General features: G+C 37.2%; 1 protein-coding gene across 1 annotated transcript; it reads left to right on the top strand.

Moving 5' to 3' along the window:
* The first annotated feature begins 95 nt into the window (after window positions 1-95).
* Window positions 96-27,869, top strand: nrp1b (neuropilin 1b). The gene is given in 17 exon segments (XM_071582331.1): window positions 96-666; window positions 1,619-1,796; window positions 8,072-8,253; window positions 8,451-8,678; window positions 8,935-9,102; window positions 11,714-11,877; window positions 17,857-18,012; window positions 19,387-19,531; window positions 19,893-20,267; window positions 20,300-20,386; window positions 20,537-20,704; window positions 21,860-21,904; window positions 24,769-24,915; window positions 25,060-25,409; window positions 25,487-25,583; window positions 26,248-26,292; window positions 26,951-27,869. Coding segments are annotated over 17 exon segments (2,865 nt in total). The 5' UTR covers window positions 96-605; the 3' UTR covers window positions 27,220-27,869.

Genomic DNA, 27,869 nt, shown 5'->3' with positions numbered 1-27,869 from the left:
CTTGTTTGAGCACTGCGCTCCCACGCAGAGGAGCGCAAAGTCTCTTTGGTTTGGCTCACTGTCTCCGTGTCTGGTTGGCAGAGAGACCGCGCGTCTCTGCCTGGAAGGGGTTAGAGGGTTTGCTCGTTTCCAGTCCTGCCCATTCTCTCTCAAGGAGGAGGAACGAGAGCAACCAGTGCTGCCAGAGTTTTGACACCCGCAGTCTTCAGATCGGATGCTGACACCTTCACACCAGAGAGAACCTGCTAAATATACCCACCAGTGCCCGGCGTCTACGCGCGACAGAGAAAACGGAAATCAGTCATTTAAGGGAGTGACCCGAGCGCACGCCCGCAGAAGCGCCCACAGCCCGCTGCCAACGAGCCGAGGACGCGCTGACAAGCCTCTCCAGACTTGGATTATTACATTTCACAGCGCTGACTGACTGTGCAAGAATCTCCCGCTTTCCAGGGCTGTGCGTTTTCTTCTTCGCTTTATGGAAGAGGAGACAGCGGTTCCCTGATCTGAGTGACAGGATCTCTCTCCAGCTTCCGAACTACCGCGTGGATTCAAAAATAATTAATACACGAAATCCTGAGGATATAAGTGAACAGATTTCTTTGAGGATGTACTGGCGTTTGCTCTGTGTGACTCTAACGGGATTGACCGTGGCTCACGCTCTAACGGGTGAGTCGGTTATTGTGGTGTCGGCACGGCACGGTTCCTCTGCGCACAGGAGAGCTCTGTTATGGTTATTACTGTCGTTTGTTATCGATGCTCACCTGTAGGGCTGCTGTTTCAGAAGGTAAACAGGTAGAAACCGTATCTGATGAAAGGAGAGATCATTCGTTACGCACTACATAAATTATTCCTTTGAGTATAAATTCACACCGGACTGTTTCCACACTGTAAAAAGTGAAAATGTACAGTTTGTTACCATAAGCAGCTATTTGATCTGATCCTTAAAATTTTGATTTAGAGATATTAATAATGTTATTTATTTGAATAAAAACCAATTAATTTAAACATTACCTCATGGCGCATGATTTTACAGTGTATTTCTTATTTCTGTATTTGCTTAATTTGTGTAGGCCTATTATTTAAATCTTTTCGTTTTTTGTGTATACCGACATAGTATTATTGTATTTTCATTTTTATTTATTAGTTAGATAATTTGTGTAAATCAAATATTACTCGATTTATATTTTGACAGCGCTTAGACCAGAGATGCTCCGTATGAGTATGTGTGTGTTTGCGAGAGTTGGGTGTGTGTTATCAGACTAAAACACCCAGACGCAGTGGCATATCTGCCCACCACGTCTGCACACCCATATACAGTGACAGTTAGTCCACGGCCTGTTGCGTTCAGCTCAGATACATTGATCGATTTCCAGGCGCATAATCGATCCTCTGATCTGATCTGATCTGATCTGATCGATACTCTGTCGAACAGCGTGTAAGATAAGAGCGCGCTGTGTGTGACATTAGGGTGTCATGTTACGTTTACGCAGTTTGTCACCATTTATATGTAGGCTACTAGTATGAGATGCATGTAATGTGCAGAACTATGACTGATATCTAAGTATGACACCCTGAGTTTCAGTTGTTAAAGTGATAAATGTGCCACTCTGGTTTTTAGAAAGTCCATGCGGTGGGAAAATTACAATCACCAGCGCCGGGTATGTGACCTCTCCCGGTTACCCGTCTGGATACCCCGTGAACCAGCAGTGCAGCTGGCTGATCCAGGCACCTGATCCACAGCAGAAGATCCTCATCAACTTCAATCCACATTTTGATCTGGAAAGCCGGGAATGCAAGTATGTCTAAACAACATTTCTGTCCTGTAGGAAACCAGGGTGTCAGAAATGATAAATGTCACCAAAGTCCTTTCTGGAATGAGTCTGTTTGTAAGCTATTTTCTAAGCATGTATGTACAGCTTCTATTGACTTGAATGGGGTAAAACCAGATTAGGCTATTGATTTTCTTTAAGAAAACCAATATGTTCGCCGTATTCTCCAGTTTATTTTCTACAAGTGGTTTCCGTTCTACTTATACTGTCTCTGGTATCACAAAACATCTACCTGCTTTCAAAGTAGATCAGTTTGGCGCTCAGATCTTGAGGTGTGCCACCTGTTGGTTGAAAATGAAACATTTTAATTTATGGATCTAAATTTAGGAGGAGTTGAACTAGATCTGTTTAAAAACAAACGTCCTGGGCTGTGATAATGGATCTGCATTTATCACTCAGAGGGGTGTTTTTTCCAAGGAAAAAAAGGGGGATGGTTTTCCCAAGAGGAAATCTCAAGAATGCGAGGAGTCAAAACAGAAAAATGTGAAAGGGCGCATAGAACGCTGTTTATGGTTTCATTTTCATCAGTTTGATGAGGCTTCCAGCATCACATGAGTAATTAAGCTGATTGTTTTCTTAACGAGGAGGCTGACAGACAATGACATTAAATGATAGTGAGGTTGGAGGCAGAGCTTGTTATTGCCTTGCGGCTCATTTCAGTGGTTTAGTTAACAGCATCAGTATGCAAAGACTCGCAAGGCTTTGTGAAGACTGAATCTCATAAATGAGATGGATTTGATGAGTCTCTCTGTCATTTTAAACAGTAAATGGGGGCGTAAATCAGCAGCTGTCAGTCACACAGACTTGGCTTTACTATTGGGTTGGATTTCAGTGCCAGGAGACCAGTGAAAAGTCCCTTATGCTGAATGTCCTGCTGTGGGCCCCTGAGGGGGCATGAAAGAGCAACAGACAGACCATGACCATCCCTTTATATCCATTTTCTCTTTCAGTCCATCTTCTTTAGTTTGTGTGTGCATGAGGGAGATAGAGATGTAAAAGAAGGGTATGTTTAGAATGGTATGCTACCATATACTAGAAGTGTGCAGTAGGTATATTATACATATATGCAAACTGTATGCAGATTTACTGTATTAGATTGACCTACATCTTTTTTTCCAAACTGTGCAGTAAACAATCAGAGCACATTGGTGTAAATATGTGTGCCGCAATGCACTCAACTTCTTTTATATCCACTCAAAAATGTTCTGTATCCAGTGTGACAACTGAACCGGAATGTATACCCGCCTTCTTCACTGATTATTTGATCAGGCTTCAAAAGTTTAAAGAGGTAGTTCACCCAAAAATGGCAACCTTATCACTATTTACTTACCCACATGTCATTTCAAACCTGTACGATTTTCTTTAGTGGAGAATTTTTAACTATTTTTGTCCACACAATCCAAGTCATTGGCATCCAAAACAACATTGGACCACTGAATTTCATTGTTTTGACAAAAATATTGAGACATTTTTCTAAATTGCACAGAAGAAAGTCATACAGGTTTGGAGCGAAATGAGGGTGATTAAATAAAATTTACACAGAATTTAATAAATTCAAAATAACCATGTTTTATTTCATAGATGCTTATTGGACGCTTGCTGCAAATTTAAATATTTAATGAGATCACAATTAACAGGCAGTATACAGTATATGGTCCACTATATATCCACACTAAGCTTACTTTTAGTTAAAAACCATCTCTAATTTAAAAAAAGACCAAAAAAGCAGAACTGAAAAGACAAGAATCTGAAGTCTTCAATGATGAGTCAGTCTGAATCATCAGTCGAAATCATTCATAACAAACTCTGAAGGTCATCAAGTTTGGTGTTGGGTTTAAGCGACTAATTATGTAGCATGTCATAAATAAACCACATTTTCAATCACACTTGATGTGTTTGCTCTGAATTTAAATGTACAGGATTCCAGCCGCAGATGTTTATCAAACTCATAACAAAGATCTTTGAAAAGGTTCCATGTTTCACAAGAAATACAAAAACTGCCGTAGATATACACACTCGTATCTGACTGCAATTTGGACAGATATACAGATGGATAATTAGTCAAGACTATTCAAAACAACCGTTCACACCCTGAGCTTGGTGTGAAACAGTAACTCAGCACTGGTGTTACTTTATTTTCTCCCAGAATTCCAAGGAGTTCCAGAACTTTCCCATCCATTCAGAAACGTTCACTGAGCTTAAATGTCCTGCCTCATAATGTCAGATTCCAACATAAGCGTGTGACTGCCAATGCATGCTGTGGAATGTCTGGTGTGTTTCGGACGGACTAGCATGAATGTGCGTCTCAGAACAGGAAGGTTAATCAGAAATTCACTTTAACTTGGACCAGATGCTGCTGTGTTGTTCTTGGTCTGCCATCAGTTTTTTAGCTGTGGCAAAACTTGCAGAGTTTATGGTGAACATTATTAAACGAACCCTGCGGAAAAGCCCAGGAGACCACCGCGAACACGGTATTCATTCCTTCCTGCACCGCACTGCAGAGAACAAACACATCGGACAATCTAACAGCCTTTTATTTCAACATATTATATAACAGAGCAGAGCTGGTTACAGCTTTCAGATGCTGCACGAGCTTCTAACTGGTGGAAACCATTCACATCTTCATTGAACTTTTAATTACAAGTTGTAATTCAGACTTGATGGTTGTGATGACAAAAATGCTAGCGGCTTCTGCTGTTAAATGTAGATAGATAGCACTACATATTCATATTCATATTTGATATGCCATTTTATTATAGCCAATGCTACCTGGTACACTTTCTTTATTCTTATAATGGTGAATTAAAGTAGTGCTTAATTATTTTGCTGTCATCAACAACAAAGCTGCACATGGATCAATTTTGGCGTTATGAACGTTGCCATGGAAACAAATTATATCTGAGCCCGAGGATGAGAACAGCTCCAAGTAGAATCTCCAAGTTGTCATCTTGTAATTATGGTAATTCCAACATGGCATGAATGCAGCAGAACATTGCTCTTAAGCTCTCATTGAAATAGCTTCATAGGTTCTCTCTGGACACAAAAGCTGAACAATAAAGCACCATGTTAACTGAAAAGGACCAAATTGACAGGAGCACACCCATGCTGAGAAATCAAATATTTTGGTCTTGCTGTTATACTTAGCTCAACCTGCCTGATTTGTTTACAGTAGTAGTTGGGTACTCATTTTATCTAGCGTCTTAGAGCCAGTGTGTGTTTCTAGTGCATTCTTGTCTTATCTGAGGAGTCGTTGGATATACTTAGCTCAACCTGCCTGATTTGTTTACAGTAGTAGTTGGGTACTCATTTTATCTAGCGTCTTAGAGCCAGTGTGTGTGTGTTTCTAGTGCATTCTTGTCTTATCTGAGGAGTCGTTGGATATGTCGGTCCTGCAAATGCCTCTGGCCTCAGACAGTAATGTAATTAGTGTGAAATCAGTCACATATGTTTCTGTGCCACAGCACACACACATAATCTATAACCGTCATATACCACTTAGAGACAGAAATGCAGTTTTCCATTTCAGTTTAGCGTGTCGTTTTATGATGTGTGTTCCAGGAGAGAAAACACGAGTAGTTTACTCCAGCATTCATGATTGATCCCTCTCAGTCCCGCTACACTGGCCTCAGACAGTAATGTAATTAGTGTGAAATCAGTCACATATGTTTCTGTGCCACAGCACACACACATAATCTATAACCGTCATATACCACTTAGAGACAGAAATGCAGTTTTCCATTTCAGTTTAGCTTGTCGTTTTATGATGTGTGTTCCAGGAGAGAAAACACGAGTAGTTTACTCCAGCATTCATGAGGATTGATCCCTCTCAGTCCCGCTACACACACACACTTACAGAGTAGAAATAATGTTCATCATTAATGGCTTTGTTGTGTGGGAATGCTTTAATAATTCTGCACATATTAATCATTAATGACACTCTCTTTCTCTCTCTACGCCTTCTTAACAGCCCTCCGGAACACACTCGCTGTCACACACACATTATTGCAAAGGCAAGCATCACTATTACTGTTACTCATAGAGATTTGAACTGCTAACTCTTAGGTATTAAACTTTGGCGTGTAACTTTGCACTATTTATGCTGTGGATCACACATAATCTATAACCGTCATATACCACTTAGAGACAGAAATGCAGTTTTCCATTTCAGTTTAGCGTGTCGTTTTATGATGTGTGTTCCAGGAGAGAAAACACGAGTAGTTTACTCCAGCATTCATGATTGATCCCTCTCAGTCCCGCTACACACACACACTTACAGAGTAGAAATAATGTTCATCATTAATGGCTTTGTTGTGTGGGAATGCTTTAATAATTCTGCACATATTAATCATTAATGACTCTCTCTTTCTCTCTCTACGCCTTCTTAACAGCCCTCCGGAACACACTCGCTGTCACACACACATTATTGCAAAGGCAAGCATCACTATTACTGTTACTCATAGAGATTTGAACTGCTAACTCTCAGGTATTAAACTTTGGCGTGTAACTTTGCACTATTTATGCTGTGGATCTGAATGATACCATCCTAGCAAACACATGTTTAAAAACCACTCTAAACACCCCGGCAACCACATAGTAACGAGCTAAAAAAAACACTCTTTCACACTTTCAACTAGCATCCACCTATTTATCAGCCACAACACCCAAGCAGCAGTCACCATTCTATTGTCAAGATTTGAATGGTTTAATGTTATGATCTATTGTTATGAGTTCTGATTTATTTCTTATTATTTTCTGCCCCTATCTTTCAGGGTTTTATTGTAAAACATAATCAGACACTCCCACTTTATCATTTTCCCCTCTTTTTCATGCATTCTCATTTCTGTAGGGACTGAATCTGCTGCAAACCTGTAGAACAGAACCGTGGTTCTTGACAGTTTCATTGTTGGTTTATTTTGCTCTCAATAAGTCACTATATCAGCAGCTTTCACATCCTCCTGTGTGTCTTGCTCAATAGCAGGATATTTTCCATTCTATTGTCAAGATTTGAATGGTTTAATGTTATGATCTATTGTTATGAGTTCTGATTTATTTCTTATTATTTTCTGCCCCTATCTTTCAGGGTTTTATTGTAAAACATAATCAGACACTCCCACTTTATCATTTTCCCCTCTTTTTCATGCATTCTCATTTCTGTAGGGACTGAATCTGCTGCAAACCTGCAGAACAGAACCGTGGTTCTTGACAGTTTCATTGTTGGTTTATTTTGCTCTCAATAAGTCACTATATCAGCAGCTTTCACATCCTCCTGTGTGTCTTGCTCAATAGCAGGATATTTTTCAATCCAAAATCACAGACATTGTGCTTCTGTCTCTGTAGAAAGTAGGCGAGTCTGTTGTAATCACTGTTTTTCTCTCGCGCTTATCAGATAAAACACTGCAGCACTGAACTCTCATTCAGTTCATTAGAAACAAGGAGAAAATTACTGACCTCTTTGATTTACTACAAAAAAAAATCTGTATTTAATTAATTTTCGATTAATTTTCGAATAATTTTCGATATTAAATAATGTTAATAAAATTTAATTAAATAAATAAACTACTGAATCATGTACAGAAGAAAACCTTCAATAAATTATAGAAGGACACATTAATAATACAAATATGTGATGCAACATCCAATAATTTAACATAAATTTAACATATACAGTATCTGCAAAGCTGAGAGTGACAGAGAAAGCTACACTAAACATGCGACAAGCAGTGCAAGTGACAATAACAGGACAAGAAGAGTGAAAGTGCTGTACAATTTTAAAGATTTTTCTTTTTAGCAGAGGCTAGTGCAGTAGGCACACATATATACTGTATATATAGTATATATATATATATATATATATATATATATATATATATATATATATATAGTACATTATAACAGTGGATTACAATGATTAATAAGAACATTCAACTGAGTATAAATTTCATTATAAGACATTATGTGTAACACTGTAAAAAATACATGTTTCTAAGTAAATAAAACAGATTCTTAGAGTACGTTTTACTAGAAAATACTGTTTCAGTCTTTCTATTTCAAAATTTCCCATTTAATTCAGTATGTTTCTTGCTGTTTTTTTTTTTTATTTCTTGTGAATTTCTTGTTATAAGTTTATTATATTATATTATATTATTAGCCACAACTGTACTGAACTGAACACTGGTAACTCACTGTTAAATGTATTACAGAACACATTAACACAATAATTTCATGTGTGTGTTTGTGTGTAGGTATGATTTTGTACAGGTGTTTGATGGTTTGGATGAGAACACTTTCTCTCATGGGAGGTTCTGTGGCAAAATTGCTCCATCTCCGATTATCTCTAATGGAAACTCCTTACTCATCAAATTCACCTCCGACTATGAAAGCGCTGGAGCCGGATTCAGCATCCGCTATGAAATACACCGCACAGGTATCAGAAAACACACACACAGTCAAAGATCTTACATTGCACATGCACACACACTAACACAAAATGATGGTCTTTTAATCAAACTATTGATTCTCTTTTAATGTTTTAAAATGCTATTTGTGTATGCAGGTTACTATATTCTTTGACATATATTGTGCATTAACATTATGCAACTTGTTGGTTTACATTCTGTGCAGGTACGGAATGTTCCAGAAACTTCACCGAGCCGAACGGAGTGATTCAAACCCCTGGGTTCCCTGATAAGTATCCAAACAACCTGGAGTGCACCTTCGTCATCTTTGCACCCAAGATGGCAGAGATAGTTTTGGACTTCCAGAGTTTCGATATGGAACCGGACACAACCGCACCTGTAGGGGCCGTCTGCAGATTTGACTATCTGGAGATATGGGACGGATATCCTACAGGTATAGACAAAAAAAACAGAGGAACTTGAGGGTTAAAAAAACAGTGCTGACTTTAAGACTTCATGCTGAGAGAAGTGGGAAATTTGTAAAGTCTTAGAACTAGAGGAAAGGCTTGTTAGATGAACAGAACAACCAAAGACACACACAAATCACAAACATTATGGATCTTTTGGTTATTAGATATGTTCTGCATGATGAAAGGTTGAATTTGTGATTGAATTGTGCACTAAATTGCTCAAACTCATCTCTCTCTCAGTGGGGCCTCATATTGGTCGATACTGTGGTTCCAGACAGCCAGGTCGTGTGATCTCATACACCGGCATTCTCTCTCTCAGCATCCACACAGACAACGCTATCACCAAGGAAGGCTTTTCAGCCAATTACAGCATCCGAACCAGCTCAGACCCACCTCAGCCGCACCAAGGTTAGTGTGAGACTACTTAAAAGTGTCCATTTTGTACATATATTTCATAATTTGTCAATGTCTTATGTTTGTCTGTCTTGTCTTAGACTATTTTTCCCACCTCTCTCATAATAACGCTGCTTTTGATACTGTGCTTTTAAGGCTTCTCTATATAAGTGACCTCTGCTGTGACTTAACAGTATTTGCAAGTGAAATAACAAACCGTATGCATTGTGAATTAGCTCGAGTCCAATATTAGACAGTAGATGCAGGCTTGATGACTGTGATGTCACAAGAGTGAAAGAGATGTTTTTGCAGTTTCAAGATTTGTATTGCATTGTGGGAAAAGTAAGAGACTAAACAACTTTAAATAAAGTGCCCGAAAACAGACGGTCATCACAGTTTCTCTTTACTAAACATTTGCATATTATATACAAATTCAAAAATATCCTGCATACAATTTTTATATTTGATTTGAATTTAATGAACAAATTAAGTGATTGTAATGCAAATAAGAAAAAACACAAGGACCACAATAACGTTACACAATGACGAGATGTGCAGAAACGTTCTAAAAACATGGTGCAAGTGAAAAATATAGCAAATGGAGGCGGACCAACCTAAATTAAAGAAGACAATGTAAATGATTATTGAAATATATTTGGTGGCGAATCTCCATAGTTACGGACAGGATGTTACCAGCAGCTACAGAAGATACATTGCCTCAAAATCCGTCACGTCAGCTCCACTTGGACATTCTCGTGAGTAGCAACATTTTTGCTAGTGTTTGGTAGCTCAGAAAGTGATATATTTGTTTGCTTGTTTTGTTTTGCCTACTTTGTAACACTATTCAGTGGTTTTGGAATTTTTTTATCATTTAACTGATAGCTAAGTAACATTCTTCTCTCTTTTGTTTATTTTAGTCACTCAAGAATAAGATGTGCCAGAACCAAGCAGCACAGGAAAGTGAAGGTAAAACTTATGCTTACAAACTTAAAACGAGTTGTAACTCATATTGCTAACTTGAACTTGATAACTGTTCCTATCCCCCACTAATGTTGCTAATTTCCTCATTAAAGGTTCCTCCAGCATTCAGGTGACTTCTGAAACAAGTGGCTCGGAATCTGAGACAAAGAAAGACCCTCCAAGCAAGATAACCATGAACCATGTTTTGGAAAAACAGTATGAAGTATTGACACTGGAAAAAGTCAAACTGCAATTAGAAATACAAAAACTGGAATTAGAGAAAACTAAGCTGAAATTGGAGCTAAAAAATCTTGGACATGAACTATAGATCTCATTGTCCACTGTCCAAGATTGAATTAATCAGTTCATTTTATTCAATAATTTCTAATTAATGCATATGTTATTTGAAGAATCACATAATAGTTGTTCAGTTGTTTTTACTAATCTTCTGCATCACATTTTCTTATCTGTTGATTTGATGAATAAATCATAATTTGCATCAAGTACATATCAAAATAGTCATTCTTTCATTTTTCTCAGTCAATAAGAAAAGGTTTTCTACAATCAGTTGTCAAATATAACGCCCAGGGCTGCGTTTCCCAAAAGCATCATAAGCCTAAATTGATCACAGAGAAAATTGGTGGCAATGGTTTCTACAATCTATTTACACTTACAATGCTTTTGGGAAACGCAGACCAGAGTTATCTTCATCTTTAGACTCCACAGCTGGTTTGTCAAGCATCTGGTCTTCCTCCAGGTCTGGCAGTGCAAGATGTCAATTAAAAGGAAAATCATCTTTAGCTCACTTCAAAAAACTGTGGGAAATGTTGCCAGAAGTTTACATTACTGTTAAATTATGTTTATTATGTTGCCATGTTGTGATAACATGACATTTTTTATGATTACATTTTTCATGGTAGGATAGAATTGTGTAATTAAAAAAAAAATCAAGTGACAAGGTTTTTTGAATTTTATGACAGCTTTCCTGAAATTGAAGTGCATGTTACTTGATTTACATATGTGAATATGAGAATGAAAAGAGAACTGCTGTTGATATTTCTGCACTCTCAGATCACTCAGACTGGGGCTTTTATTAAACCCATCTATCAAGTTTTCAGAGAATCACACACTAACTGAGACTGTTAGCAATAATGTGCCAATAATGTGCTTGATGGCACTGAAGTAACACCCATGATCCGTTGAGACCTGAACCCAGCTCGAATTCCCTTCACAAAGCTGTGTGTGTGTACTTTCAGTTCAGTGTAATAAAGTGCAGTGAGGCTGTCCGTTTATAATTCATCTTCATCATCCCTGCCACACAGGGCACAAGGGTCACACGGGTCACTACATCTGTGGCAAAACATGAAAGACTAATATTAACTTCCTGTGGTGAGAAGAGAGCAGATCTGACTCTTTGTTTCTCACACATGCACACTCACATAGACAGACACTGATATTTACCAAAGAAATGATATTTACTAAACCCAAACCTTCTGACAGTATCAGATTCATCAAAAGCATGATTTATGAGTCTGTCAAATAGTGGAGACCACTTCAAATGTCTTTAAAAGTCAGTTCAAATTTTATGAACGCGCCATGTGTGCTGTTTATTACTTCAAAAACATGACACTACTCACAATATATTTGTATGTGTGTGTGTGTGTAGGTGAGTGTATGTCTCCTTTAGGGATGGAAAGTGGTGAGATCACAGAAGACAGGATAACTGCATCATCACAGTATAATCCCAGCTGGTCTCCACTGCGCTCCAGGCTGAACTTCCCTGAAAATGGCTGGACGCCATCAGATGATTCTGTTCGGGAGTGGATACAGGTACATACAAACACACACACACACACATTCTCTAATTTTATAGGGAAACACTGTTTCATCTTAACAGACAAGACATAGTTCGGGAGTGGATACAGGTACATACAAACACACACACACACACACACATTCTCTAATTTTATAGGGAAACACTGTTTCATCTTAACAGACAAGACATCATTTCCGCTTTTGAAGTCACACATACATACTCGGATGTGTACATAGACAAAATATTTAAAAATAACTGAAGTTATATAAGGGGGAAAACAGTGCTTGACAGTCATGAGTAGGTGCTTGTGTTTGGCCTTAAAGAATTTACTTCACATTTAAAGGGATAGTGCACCTAAAAATGATAGTACACACTTGCTGTTTATTTTGGGCTTTGTATTGGACAGTACACAGTATCATGAAATTATAAGACAGACAGAGAGATGGGATAGAACATCACAGGCAACACTCGAACCTCCATGTCCACTACATTTACAAATTGGAAATTAAATCAAAGTCAGTATTAAATGTTAATCAAAATGTATTATTAAATAAAAACTGAATATATATATATACTGTATATATACACTACTGTTCAGAAGTTTGGCACTGGTAATTTTCATTTTCTTGATACAAAGCTGAATTTTCAGCATCATTACTCCATTCTTCAGTGTCACATGATCCATTTCCTATCCTTATCAATGTTGAAAACAGTATTTTTGTGGAAACTGTGATGCATTTTTTGTCTCCTTTAGGGATGGAAAGTGGTGAGATCACAGAAGACAGGATAACTGCATCATCACAGTATAATCCCAGCTGGTCTCCACTGCGCTCCAGGCTGAACTTCCCTGAAAATGGCTGGACGCCATCAGATGATTCTGTTCGGGAGTGGATACAGGTACATACAAACACACACACACACACATTCTCTAATTTTATAGGGAAACACTGTTTCATCTTAACAGACAAGACATAATTTCCGCTTTTGAAGTCACACATACATACTCGGATGTGTACATAGACAAAATATTTAAAAATAACTGAAGTTATATAAGGGGGAAAACAGTGCTTGACAGTCATGAGTAGGTGCTTGTGTTTGGCCTTAAAGAATTTACTTCACATTTAAAGGGATAGTGCACCTAAAAATGATAGTACACACTTGCTGTTTATTTTGGGCTTTGTATTGGACAGTACACAGTATCATGAAATTATAAGACAGACAGAGAGATGGGATAGAACATCGCAGGCAACACTCGAACCTCCATGTCCACTACATTTACAAATTGGAAATTAAATCAAAGTCAGTATTAAATGTTAATCAAAATGTATTATTAAATAAAAACGGAATATATATATATATACTGTATATATACATTACTGTTCAGAAGTTTGGCACTGGTCATTTTCCTTTTCTTGATACAAAGCTGAATTTTCAGCATCATTACTCCATTCTTCAGTGTCACATGATCCATTTCCTATCCTTATCAATGTTGAAAACAGTATTTTTGTGGAAACTGTGATGCATTTTTTTTTAGATTTCTTTGCTGAAAGTTCAAAAGAACTCAAAAGCATGATTTATGAGTCTGTCAAATAGTGGAGACCACTTCAAATGTCTTTAAAAGTCAGTTCAAATTTTATGAACGCGCCATGTGTGCTGTTTATTACTTCAAAAACATGACACTACTCACAATATATTTGTATGTGTGTGTGTGTGTGTAGGTGAGTGTATGTCTCCTTTAGGGATGGAAAGTGGTGAGATCACAGAAGACAGGATAACTGCATCATCACAGTATAATCCCAGCTGGTCTCCACTGCGCTCCAGGCTGAACTTCCCTGAAAATGGCTGGACGCCATCAGATGATTCTGTTCGGGAGTGGATACAGGTACATACAAACACACACACACACACACACATTCTCTAATTTTATAGGGAAACACTGTTTCATCTTAACAGACAAGACATAATTTCCGCTTTTGAAGTCACACATACATACTCGGATGTGTACATAGACAAAATATTTAAAAATAACTGAAGTTATATAAGGGGGAAAACAGTGCTTGACAGTCATGAGTAGGTGCTTGTGTTTGGCCTTAAAGAATTTACTTCACATTTAAAGGGATAGTGCACCTAAAAATGATAGTACACACTTGCTGTTTATTTTGGGCTTTGTATTGGACAGTACACAGTATCATGAAATTATAAGACAGACAGAGAGATGGGATAGAACATCGCAGGCAACACTCGAACCTCCATGTCCACTACATTTACAAATTGGAAATTAAATCAAAGTCAGTATTAAATGTTAATCAAAATGTATTATTAAATAAAAACGGAATATATATATATATACTGTATATATACATTACTGTTCAGAAGTTTGGCACTGGTCATTTTCCTTTTCTTGATACAAAGCTGAATTTTCAGCATCATTACTCCAGTCTTCAGTGTCACATGATCCATTTCCTATCCTTATCAATGTTGAAAACAGTATTTTTGTGGAAACTGTGATGCATTTTTTTTTTTATTTCTTTGCTGAAAGTTCAAAAGAACCACACTTATTTGAAATAGAAACGTCTTTATTGTAACTTTTGATCCATTTAGTGCGTCCTTGCTGAATAATAATTATTAGTAGCCTAATATTTTATTTCTGACCTGGTATCAATAATAAAAATGTATGAATTTATATTTACAAATTGTTCTTTTGTATTTAATATCATATACTGTATCTTTGATTTATTATCTAATCTGTAGACATTTATGTGATGAAAGTAAAATCTGCAATACCACTTGTCAAACACACTCATGCATACACAAAAGGAAAGGGTTTTCATGGCTCTTTGTTTCTACAAGGAATTTGATTGGCGTGTTGTCATTCTCACAGCAGTACACGCAGGAAGGGTTTCCTCTCTGAAAGAGGACATTTATGGAGCAACCGTAGACAGTGCTTGCGCTGACAGTAGGCCAGCATTTCTGACGTTACTGGGAAAACAGACGCACATCTGGACAACACATTTCATTCTGACACAGACAGAGAGAGAGAAAGAGGTCATTCCTCCAAATCTGATCATGAGGTTCTAGCACAGATTTCTTTTTAGCAGCAGGAGTGAGTTGAACTAGTGAACTAGTGAAAGGTCACTGCTTTCCTCTGAGAATGAGAGTAATATTTTAACCATTAAGGATATTGGGGCATGATATTTAACAATATAATTAAGTAATAAGAAACTTAACTCCTTAAAATCTGATATGCAAATAGAAAGATGTTAAAGATATCATTTTTTATGTGGAATTTAGTCTGGATGTGTTTTTTGCTGCTCATCCAGGTGGCTTCATCACCAGTACAATGGTGAAAATTTCTACCCATTGTTTACTTCATAGCAACACATAACTTTGTATACATATACACTTCAAAAGTTTGAGGTCAGTAAGATTTTTCAAGATCAAAAATGCAGTAAAAATAGTAATATTGTAAAATATTGTTACAATTTAAAATAACTTGTTTTAAAATATAATTTATTCATGTGATGCAAAGCTGAATTTTCAGCATCATTACTCCAGTCTTCAGTGTCACGTGATCCTTCAGAAATCATTCTTATATGCTGGTTTGGTGCTTAAGAAACATTTCTTATTATTTTCAATTTCAACATTGAAAGCAGTGCTGCATAACATTCTTGTGGAAACATTTATTAACATTTACATTTATTCAGGATTCCTTAATGAATAGAAAGTTCCAAAGAACAGAATTTATTTAAAATCTATATCTTTTGTAGCATTACAAATTACCGTCATTTTTGATCAAGTTAATGTTGAATCAAAGTATAGATTTTCATACAATCTTACTGATATAAAAATAGCACATATAATGAATATAAACTACATTTGTAGTACATTTTAAAGTACATTTATGGTACATTTTAGTACACTTTAATTGTAAGGAAAGGAAACCTAGACATTGTTTTTATTTGGCATTTAACTGAAAAAGTTAACACTGGAATGAAAAGGCTGAACTGTTATGTTTTGGTAAACTACACTTTAACCTTACCACTCTGCCGGGTCTCTTAAGAATGGTAAATTGTTGTTGGAGTCATCGCCCTATTGGTGATAAGCACAACGAATGTGTGAATTGAGGCAAACAATCTGGCAGGCAATGTCAAAGCGTTTTTCAGAGATGGCTGCTCCATTTTCACTTAGATGGCCTCCTCCTTTCCTCTCTCAAACTATCTGTCTTCCCTGTCCAAATTCTTCATATTCCTGCCTTTGAACAAGTGATCCTTGTCCCGGGGCACTTTTGAATCACTCTATGTCTTGTCTTTTGGCCTCAGCCTGGAAACTATCCCAAGAAAGCAAAGCGGCATGAGGGTCAGTAGAGTAGCATCTTCCTCATTCCTTATGCCTCTTCCCTTTCCTGTTTAAATTCCCTATTTCTCTCTCTCACCCCCACCAATATCCTGTTTTCTAAAAAGTGTCCATGTTTGTCTTTAGATCCTGGCATTTGAGGAGCACTGCTTCTGTCCTGCCATTGTTCCCTCGTTAAAGGTTGTTAACACTTGTTGATCTTGTTAGCGGTGGCTGGCTCAAGTTGGCAGCTCGGCCGCTTCTGATACAACACAATATTGAAAAGCAATTAGCCTCATAATACCTTCCAGTTCAGAGAGAGGGAAAGAGAATGGCAGCAGTGCGGTTTTGGTGCATCTGCTCACTGAGACTTGGGTGGAAAGCAGTGGGAGAGCGATGGGAACTTTTGTGCCAGGAATGCTTGTATTGAGCCAAACTCTCTCAATAAGCTATTTATGCACACTTCTGTTGCGTCATTTGAGTTTAATTTATCTCAAGAGTCACGCACACACTCGAGAGACAGACAATAACTGACATGCTAGATTTCATGCAGGAATTGCTCCACGACAACATGATTTGTCATTCTGACCTGGATCTTTGACCACGTTTTCGTGTTATGTGGTCATTGTAAGGTTATTGGAGGTCTCCAAACCCTTGGATCAGACTTCTTGTAATACTTGAGGAGGGAAGGAAATGGAGATTCTCGGAACCTGAAACAATATAAGACCATGATAGATGATGCTTTGAAAATTGGTGCATTTAGCTTCATTGGCCAGTTATTGTTGTAAGTGATTCAGATTATGACCGAGGACTTTGTTTGTGTAAATATAGACATAAGGGACGAAGGTTAGGTTTCACACACTTGGAATGAGATTATAAATACCTCTTTGGTCACACAGTAGCTAGTATTACCTGACCTAAACTTTTTGTGCTAAAATAAAATGAGATTAAGTAATGAAGGAGTTAATATGAACAAGTGGCTGCCAAATCTGGTCAAATTATATACATTTGATAAACTGTGTTAATTTGTTCAAGTTGTAGAGCTGAAGTGATAGTTTTACAGTGGGAACCTTATTTTTTATTATTGGTTCATGTTTTTCTTCCAGCAGTTTATTGGCTGTAATTGAACCATATTCACATAGCTTGTGCTGTGTTTTGCTTAGTGTGCATGTGTGGAATCTGACTCAACATGTTTTTCCCAAGTAGCACATGTTCCTGGATCAAAATTCAAAATTGTTTGTACTAGAACAACCTTTCTAACACTCTGTCATAGCTTTAACCCTAAAATATCCTCCAAAAGTAGAGAGAATCCCAGTCTTGAGCCTAAAGTCCTAGTCGGTTGGGATTTTAGCAATGTTGTTCCATGAGGAACAAGGACATTGATCCAGGAACATGTCCTACTTTGGTAAATCATGTTAAGCTTTTAGCCCCCCTGACAAGACACTGCACTGCACTGCTGCTATGCAGTGAACACATCATAGATCATACTAACGATCTGACAGTGAATCAGTGCAGTGCATCTGAGGGTGATTAACTAGCAGTTACATGACAACTGCCCCAACACACAGTGAAGATGTCCAAAACAACACATTACCGCACACACAAAAACACTCACCAGAGAGTAACAGCCCTCTTTTACGATCTCTGTCTGTCTCTCGCAGGTGGACTTGGGTTTCCTGCGGTATGTGACAGCCATTGGAACACAAGGAGCCATTTCAAAGGAAACGAAGAAAGCATACTACGTCAAAACATACAAGATCTTTGTGAGCTCAAACGGAGAGGACTGGATTATCCTGAAAGACAAAACCAAACATATGGTGAGCATTTCTTTTCTTTTCTTTTCTTTTCTTTCTTATTTTTTGTTTTGATTATTAATGTATTGCATTTTTATTACAAAGTGCTTGATTTTATCTTTAATTTTACGTACACTTCTGTCAAAAGTATGGTCTCAGTCTGTCAAGACATTAATACTTTTAATTCAGCAAGGATGCATTAAATTGATCAAAAGTAAAGTAAAATTGAAGTAAAGAATATTTTATTTCAAATAAATCTAAATTAAAATAAATATCATGGGTTGTCCAAAAAATACAGCACAGCTGTTTTCATTAACAATATGAGAAAATTTTCTTGAGCATCAAATCAACAGAAATGAAATCAGATGATCTGATCTGAATTTTTGATTAAATAAATGCAGCCTTCATGAGCATAGGAGACTTTGTATTCGTATATGTGACCCTGGACCACAAAACCAGTCTTAAGTCGCTGGGGTATATTTGTAGCAATAGCCAAAGATACATTGTATGGGTCAAAATTATAGATTTTTCTTTTATGCCAAAAGTCATTAGGATATTAAGTAAAGATCATGTTCCATGAAGATATTTTGTAAATTTCCTACTGTAAATATGTCAAAACTTAATTTTTTATTAGTAATATGCATTGCTAAGAACTTCATTTGGTCAACTTTAAAGATGATTTTCTCAATATTAAATTTTTTTGCACCCTCAGATTCCAGATTTTCAAATAGTTGTATATCTGCCAAATATTTTCCTATCCTAACAAATCATACATCAATGGAAAGCTTATTTATTCAGCTTCCAGATGATGTATAAATCTCAATTTCAAAAAATTGACCCTTATGACTGGTTTTGTGGTCCAGGGTCACATATATATATAAACACTTTAAACAATTTAACACACCACTAAGTACATACAGTAAACACATGTACCAAGAAATAGGGGGAAAAAAAGAGACCCACAAAAATAGATACAGGCTTTATACACTCACGTTGCAAAACAAACAAACAAATCTGAATTATCTTATTTAACCCAATATAATGTCACGAAAACACATTATGTTTTGTGAAGTGTTTGGAATGGTACATAATAGAGGCTCTTTGTAGTGCATCTTCAGAAATGTGTTCAATAGATGTGCTTAACTCATCTGGAGTGTTTCCATCAGCAGGCTCAGAATATATAATTTTTTTATTTTTTTATTTTTTTATTGTTAACACTCTTATTAGTATTACTTAAATTTTTTACAGTTATCTTTTTGTTATTTGTGTAGATTATTTGACAACAATGTGTGTAAAACAGTCATGCCAATAAAACAATTTTAAAGTTGAACACTGGTAAGGAAAAACAGTGGAAAAGAGGGAGGAATATGATACATGTGTCATTTTTCTTTTTCTCAGGTGTTTCATGGAAACCAAAATCCCACAGATGAGGTACGTGCTAGGCTGCCCAAACCCACCCTGACTCGTTACCTACGTATTCGACCTCTGTCCTGGGAACAAGGCATCTGCATGCGTTTCGAGGTGTACGGATGTAAAATATCAGGTATCTCATCTCACACACAAACACACACACACACTCATAGCAGAGGTTTTTTGTAGTGAGATTCAGCCTTGACATCACTAAGAAATCTCAGCAGGTGTTGCTGTGGTTTGCAGCACTGAGTCATTTTCAATTCCCCCAGATTCGCTCACTTCGTGTGTTATCATTAGAGAATGACTCCCCTCTCTATTCACTGACACCTAATACTGACATCAAGAGGTCCCATCTGCATGTGTGTGTGTTTATTTTAATAAATTCTCACCATTTCTGACAGGTAGAAGTAGCCTCTATGTCTCTTTCCTGTGGTTCAGAATATTGGTGCTCCTTTCATTAGAATAGCTCATATTTTCTCTCCTTCTCTCAGATGCTCCATGCTCCAGTATGCTAGGGATGGTTTCGGGTCAGATTTCGGATTCTCAGATCACAGTGTGGCCGTCGGCAGAGAGGGGCTGGCTCCCAGAGCAGGCCCGGCTCCTAACCGGCCGAACGGGCTGGGTGGTTGCTCACCAGCAGAATGTCGGAAAGAACCAGTCACTGGAGCTGGATCTGGGGGCCCAGCGGATGGTATCGGGTCTCATCCTGCAAGGAGGGAAATACAGAGACGTGAATATTTTCATCAGACGCTTCAGAGTTACATACAGTACAAATGGAACGGACTGGAGCCACATACTAGAGGAGAACAGCAACAAAGTGAAGGTATTGCATGTGTAAAAGCCTGTTCACACAAAGAATTATATCTATAATGATAACTATAATTATATTAGCGCCCACACCAACGGTTGGTAAGTATCTACCCTGACCGTGGCTCTCCTGAAGGCATGGGGTTAAGGCTGGAGGTTTTAGGATGTGACCTGCAAGGTGAGTGACAACCAAACCAACCAATCACAGAGCTTAGAGGAATCTCGTCCTATTCCAAATGAACAAGATTGTTGAAATGGTGTATAATTTGTGAAAGCTTCCTTTACTTTAAATAACTTGCCTGTCTAAACATCCTTGATCTCTTTTCAGAGCCCACAACGCCTCTTCCCCTCACCACCACCATGGAAACTGCAGTAGCTACCGTCACCAGTGCTCCAGGGAATATTCCAACAACCACCATTATTCCAACAACAGTGGAGAATTGTGATGATGAGGGTAACTGCCGCAGCGAAGCAGTGACAGACTATGACACAACAGGTTAGACACACACACATGCATTCACATCATTGACATCTATGAGCTAATTATGTTGATTAAACCATAACACTACCTCATCTCCTTAGAGAAACCTTATGGTATTTTTAGATTTTAATTATGACATTATTTACTCACTTTATTATGCTGTTTTCATAATAGGGACTGTTGGGAGGTCCCAACAATGTTGGTAATTTCAGGTTTTACTATCTCTGTGGGACATTTAAGTCCCCACAAAGAAAGCAAAACCTCACATACACAAACATCCACACAGAGACAGACTATGACCCAAAAGGTTACAAATACAAACACCCACACAGTGAAGCACAGACCAACTATGACCCAGCAGGTTACATACGCTTAGCAAAACAGCAGCACGCTACGACCCATAGGTTACACACAAACAGCGTCTTAAACTGTGACCTATCAGATTACACAAACACACAAATACACGTTTATCATTTCAACACACTGCAGAATGAAGATAATGGGTCTCATTCACTAATAATTGTGTGGAATAGTTTGTATTTATACGCACATATGCACTTCTCACTAAACATTTCCAGCTAATTCACAACACGTGTGTAGGCACATGATTTGTTCTTAACCTCATTTTAATTTTAATGAATTTTGGAGTATTCTAAATGAGCAGATGTATGTCCGAGGTTAGTCATTTGCATAAATCACACCTAAATCATCTCCATATAAGGGCTTTCTGCTTAACCTTTCTTTTCCGGCCTTTTGTCGCTCTCTGCAAACATGCTCCTTAAAACACTTTCTCACCTCTGAGAAACGCAGCAAATATCCTCAAGCAAAACCATCCTCAAAACCTGCACAAACATATGAAACCTCTTTAAAACAAATCCACATCACAGAGCTCTCATTAGCCAGATATACATATGTGTCAATAAACGTCAGTTTGAGCTGTAATGTATCTTTTCTTACTCTTTCACTGTATATGATTAAATGAATCTTATACACAGACATTTCATCTTAACATGATTATAAGGCCACCCAGAGTATGTTATTTTTGCGAATGTGAATGACACAGTGTGACTCAACATGAACCAAATATAAACATGCAGAACATGCAAATGGAATTTAACTAGTCTGTATTTCATTAACTCTATAGCACTTTGTGCATTTTGTTTTCCTTAGAAACTGCAGTGGCAGAGCCATTTATGGAGATGGAAGCAGTACCTGGTGAGAAACTACACACACAAAATAGACAATTATCTGTAGTGGCAATAACAATTTGGAGTGTTGCTGTTGTCTTAAAAAAAAAAGTGGTCCACCCTCAATGGGTACTCTCTTTAATGGCTGAATGTAATTCCTACATAATCACATTACGGGAAGCATACATGTACTTGATTAGCCTGTAGGGATGGGCGTATCGATCCAAAGTATCGATATATCGATACTCAAACAAAAAATATCGATACTAAGGTGTGTTTTATTTACCAGTGATTTTGTTAATTCAACAAAAAAATTGAAAAAGAATGCGTACAATATGCATTGAATTGGACGAATAACCTTTGTTAGCGAGTAATTGTATAGGATATAACTATTTTCCTGCTCATCTGAACACGCAAATGTTGCATGACAGAACCAATCCATCACAGAGAGCGTTCACTCACTTCTGACAGTACATTCAAACAGGGCTGCGTTTCCCAAAAGTTTCATAAGAAAGCATTAAAGCTTTTGGGAACGGCAGCCCTGAACAATGCTTATCAGAGGAAAGAGAAAAGAAATGTGTTTGAGTTATTTCACAATAAACAAACTGAAATTGTTGCCTAAATAGTTTGTGCAATTACAGTTATTTAAATTGAACGTTGAAAGATAATATTGATCATGTTCTATTCTGTAATGTTAATAGAAATCATACACTGTCAGAATAAAAAGGTTGCATTTTATGCATGTAACAGCCTGTCACTGGCAGTCCCTTATGAAAATGAACCATGGTTTTACTAAAGTGACCATAGTTCAACTGTATTTATAGATTTGAATCATGTGTAAACAAAAAACGTATTTGAACTATGTGTAAACAAAAATATAAACTAATAAGCTGCAATTAAGGCGTATTGAATGTTAAAATGCGATTTAAACAAAGTACTTATCATTACTCATTAACAGCCTGTCACTGGCAGTCCCTTATGAAAATGAACCATGGTTTTACTAAAGTGACCATAGTTCAACTGTATTTATAGATTTGAATCATGTGTAAACAAAAAACGTATTTGAAATATAAACTAATAAGCTGCAATTAAGGCGTATTGAATGTTAAAATGTGATTTAAACAAAGTACTTATCATTACCCATTTTACTCTTAGTAATTTAATAATTTAATAAATTTCATAATTTAAAAGTTTAGTTCAGAAGTATCGAATCGGTATCGATATCGACGATACTGCCTTGAAAAATATCGGTATCGTATCGAAAACAAAATAAGTGGTATCGCCCATCCCTATTAGCCTGACAGAAATGAGGAACAATATCCTCAGTCTCTCTTTGGGGTTTCCATTTTGAGAGCAAAGAAAATCTCTACTGCCACCAAGTGTTGTGCTGCATAATTACATGCTATAATCTCCAGCTGTTTAACTTTGTAAAAGCCTTATGCAAAAATTCAAACATTGCAGAGTCTGTTACTTCTGACTGTCACCTTCACGATGCCTAAATAATAACAAAACAGCATAAATGCATGCATAGCAAGAAAATTCCTTCACAATAAAACACTTAAAACATCAACAGCACAGAAACACATCAGTTGCGAAAAGTTTATGGTTTCTAAAAACCGCCTCATGCGGTTTACTTGTTTTTCTTGTTTTAAGCATTAACTTATAACAATAGATTTTGTTTTACAGATTTATACTTAGAACAAAAAAATATTGCTAATGGCATGAGAACCATATTGAATTCAATTCTCAATTCAAGATATATTTTCTGAAATCTCTGAATTTTGCTTCTCAGTTAAATGTGTCTTGTTTTAAGGATGCTTAGATGTTTATGAAACAACAACACAGAAACACATTGGATGTGAAAAGCTCCTAAAAACTACCTAGATCATGAGATTTACTGGAGTCATTGGAGAATGTGATATCTAGATACAGTGCTGTGCAACTGTGCTGTTAGTTGGTTTGAATGGAAAGTAAATTCGGTACGAAGGACTGTAAAGTTGATTTAGCTTTGTTTGTGCTCCTGTTTAGCATATATCTGGTTTGCCTGTGACTTTGGCTGGGCTGATAACCCCTCCTACTGTGGATGGAGTCAAGATGGAGGAAAAATTCAAACATTGCAGAGTCTGTTACTTCTGACTGTCACCTTCACGATGCCTAAATAATAACAAAACAGCATAAATGCATGCATAGCAAGAAAATTCCTTCACAATAAAACACTTAAAACATCAACAGCACAGAAACACATCAGTTGCGAAAAGTTTATGGTTTCTAAAAACCGCCTCATGCGGTTTACTTGTTTTTCTTGTTTTAAGCATTAACTTATAACAATAGATTTTGTTTTACAGATTTATACTTAGAACAAAAAAATATTGCTAATGGCATGAGAACCATATTGAATTCAATTCTCAATTCAAGATATATTTTCTGAAATCTCTGAATTTTGCTTCTCAGTTAAATGTGTCTTGTTTTAAGGATGCTTAGATGTTTATGAAACAACAACACAGAAACACATTGGATGTGAAAAGCTCCTAAAAACTACCTAGATCATGAGATTTACTGGAGTCATTGGAGAATGTGATATCTAGATACAGTGCTGTGCAATTGGCCACTGGATATTGGTGATTTAGCAGATTTCGCTGCAGTATCTGTTGGCAGATACAGGCTTGCTTATTGCACTTCACTCCCCTTTGTGGTTTGAACCTTCAACCTTTTGAATACCTGCCAAGAGCTTTGACTAATAAGCTACCAGCAGTCCAAAAAGGATAGAGGGTGTTCAGTAGCATACTGTATTAACTGTAGCTTACTTGAACATCTTTAGTTGGTTTGAATGGAAAGTAAATTCGGTACGAAGGACTGTAAAGTTGATTTAGCTTTGTTTGTGCTCCTGTTTAGCATATATCTGGTTTGCCTGTGACTTTGGCTGGGCTGATAACCCCTCCTACTGTGGATGGAGTCAAGATGGAGGTGAAGGAGCTGAATGGCATATAAATAACAACAGCAAACACACTGATCACAAACTGCCTAATCTGGACCACACAAGTAAGAATAATTGACTCTTAGATTTAGATTTATAAATTCCTAAATGCACTTGTTTATCTCAAAACTAATTTGATTTTAAAGTATAGGGCAGCATATTGAGATAAAATGCTGAAGTGATGCTAAAGCTCCTCCCTTCTGTTTCAGGGATGCCTCACAACTTCATTTACGCAGCTTCTAACACAAACGCGAGGATAGAGATTGAGAGAAAGACAGAAACAGAGACAGATGAAGAACTGGCGAGAAAAGGAAGGGTGGCGAGACTGGCCAGTTTGCCGGTCACAGCCCCGGACTCAGACCTGTGCATGTCTTTCTGGTACCACTTCACTGAGAAACACACGGGAACTCTGAACATCAAGCAGAAGATAGAGCGATTAGAGGTGGCGGAGGAGGAGAGAGAGGACAGTGAGCTTCTGATCCGCTCTGTGAATGGCCAGATGAAAAGCAGATGGAGGGAAGGAAGAGTTCTGATTCCCAGTGCGGACACTCCTTATCAGGTACTGATGGCCACTTTATGAGCCGAACATCCTGATTCCAACATGATACTAACTCTTTTTGTGTATGTGCATGATAGGTGATCCTCGAGGCTCAAGTGGATCCTACAGAGTCTGGTTACATCTCACTGGATGATATAAAGATACTGGATGAAGTGGATCCTGAAGAGTGCAAGGGTATGTTTGACCACGCCCCTTTATTTTAGCCCCTCCTTCTTTCTTTCAGTTTGTTTATTAGCAGATTCTCTCACCAGCCAAAAACCTTCATTAATATGCATCATCAAACATCTGCATCCCTTATATTAAAAATTGAATGATAGTAATAATCCAGCCACGATCACATGGCCACACCAGTGACCACCCACTTTTTTATTGATCTTAAAGGGACAGTCTATCCAAAAATAAAAATTCATGCTGTTCCAAACCTGTATGCATTTCTTTCTTCTGCGGAACATAAGATATTTTGAAGGATGTTGGTAATCAAACCGAGTTTAATGAAACTCAATAGGAACCAAAGCTGTTTGGTTCCCGACATTCTTCAAAAATATCTTCTTTTACGTTCTGCAAAAGGAAGAAAGTCATACAGGTTTGGAATGACATAAGGAGAATAAATGATAAAAGAATTGTCATTTTTGGGTGAACTATTGCTTTAATTCCAGATGTATTCATTTTTTTCCATAGGCTTTTTCTATAATATCGTTCTCACTCTTGAACCAAACCAATCAGCTCTGAGATAAATCACACCTTTTTAACATTTATATGTTAAAAATATCTCTACAAGGAATATGAATGAAATTTGAAAGGAGTTCATCTCCTTGATTAGTGTGCGTTTGCATTTCAGACCCAGATAATACAGAAGGTGATGAAGATGAAATTGATGAGATCGGTAAGACCCACATTTTATTGGGAAAACATTATAATAAGACCTAATTTAATGGTTTATTGCACAGCTCTGTAAATTGTCATTTGTATTTTTGTCTTATTTTAAAGTGAAAATATTTTAAAATACACTTTTAAAAAATTGGTGTAGAAAATTTTACTCAGATTTTTTTCTCAGACAGTAAATTTCACAAACAATTACAAAGAAGTGGCAAGTTACACAATTAAACATGATTTTTTTCCTTTTAAACTGAAATAGTATTTCCTTGTACAACAAACTCCAATAATCTGCTTTATTTGCAACTTTTAAAAATAATTTATTATTTACTTGATAAGCAAAATTGTATGAGATATTAAACCTAATGGCAAAGGTTTCTTGTTTTAAGCATAACCGTAAAATTTGTTTTACTCATATATATTTTAAACAAGAAAAAATTGCTAATGACGTTTAAAATATTTCATTTAATACTTAATTCAATATGTATTTTATACTTTCCTTCTCAATTAAATGTATCATGTTTTAAGGATGATGAGATATTTTTAAAGGGTTATTTTGCTATAATGTCCAGTATATGACTGTGTTTGATCTCTTATATAATATAATTGAGCTTGCTTATGCAGGTCTCACAATCTCTCTGTTTCTGTCTGTCTTTCTCTCTCAATAGTGAACTGTGAGGGGACGGACAACACCCTGTGGAGTTTTGGACGCGGCTCAATGCTGAAGAGTTTAGACCCCATCCTGATCACCATCATCGTGATGAGCGCCGTGGGAGTCCTGCTGGGTGCCGTGTGTGGGGTGCTGTTCTACTGCGCATGCGCTCACACTACAAACAGGAACCTCTCCGCTCTGGAGAACTACAACTTTGAGCTGGTGGATGGAGTCAAACTAAAAAAAGAAAAACTCAGTGCACAGAAATCTTACACAGAGGCATGAGGAATGCTGGACGAACCCAGGAAACACTTGCTGGACAATATTGGAGGAACGTTCTTAGAACGTTGTTGCGTTCTCAATGTCGAGACTGAGCGTTATTCTCAGGACGTGCAGGAAGAGAAACTGGCCTCTAGAGGGCGCCGTGTATAGATTGTACAGCCAGACGATGATTATCTACTGTTTGTTTGTTCGTTTGTACATTTGTTGCTGGTGATGAGACCAAGACAAAACGATGTATCCTCTCACACAGTTGGATAGTTTTTTCGACAAGCCCCTTTTTCAGAGCTGTACACAATTGGGTTTTCAGTGTTATTGTGCTCGTTTATGCTTGGAGATGTGTTTGTTCAGTTTGGTAACTCACACTTCGTTCCAATGTGTTTTTGTTGCCTTTTTACACATGGGTTCCTCCTTAGACAGTCATTTGCTCTTGAGCACAAATACAGGTCAATACATAATGCATCTAATATATCGCAACAGGACATGCGCATGATGTCTATCTCAATGTTAAGTAGCTAGATTATTTGGTCCATCTTCACTCAATATATATATTGTAAAACAACAGGTCAGAAGACATTTTGTTAAGAAAGCATTATAATATGACCCGATTTATTGATTTATTGATTTATTACACAGCTCTCTGCACTGCAGAAATT

This window comes from Sinocyclocheilus grahami, unplaced genomic scaffold (assembly GCF_001515645.1).
Source record: "Sinocyclocheilus grahami isolate Dianchi unplaced genomic scaffold, SAMN03320097.WGS_v1.1 scaffold890.1, whole genome shotgun sequence".
NCBI classification, from domain to species: Eukaryota; Metazoa; Chordata; class Actinopteri; order Cypriniformes; family Cyprinidae; genus Sinocyclocheilus; species Sinocyclocheilus grahami.
This window is presented reverse-complemented; position numbering and strand designations above follow the sequence as displayed.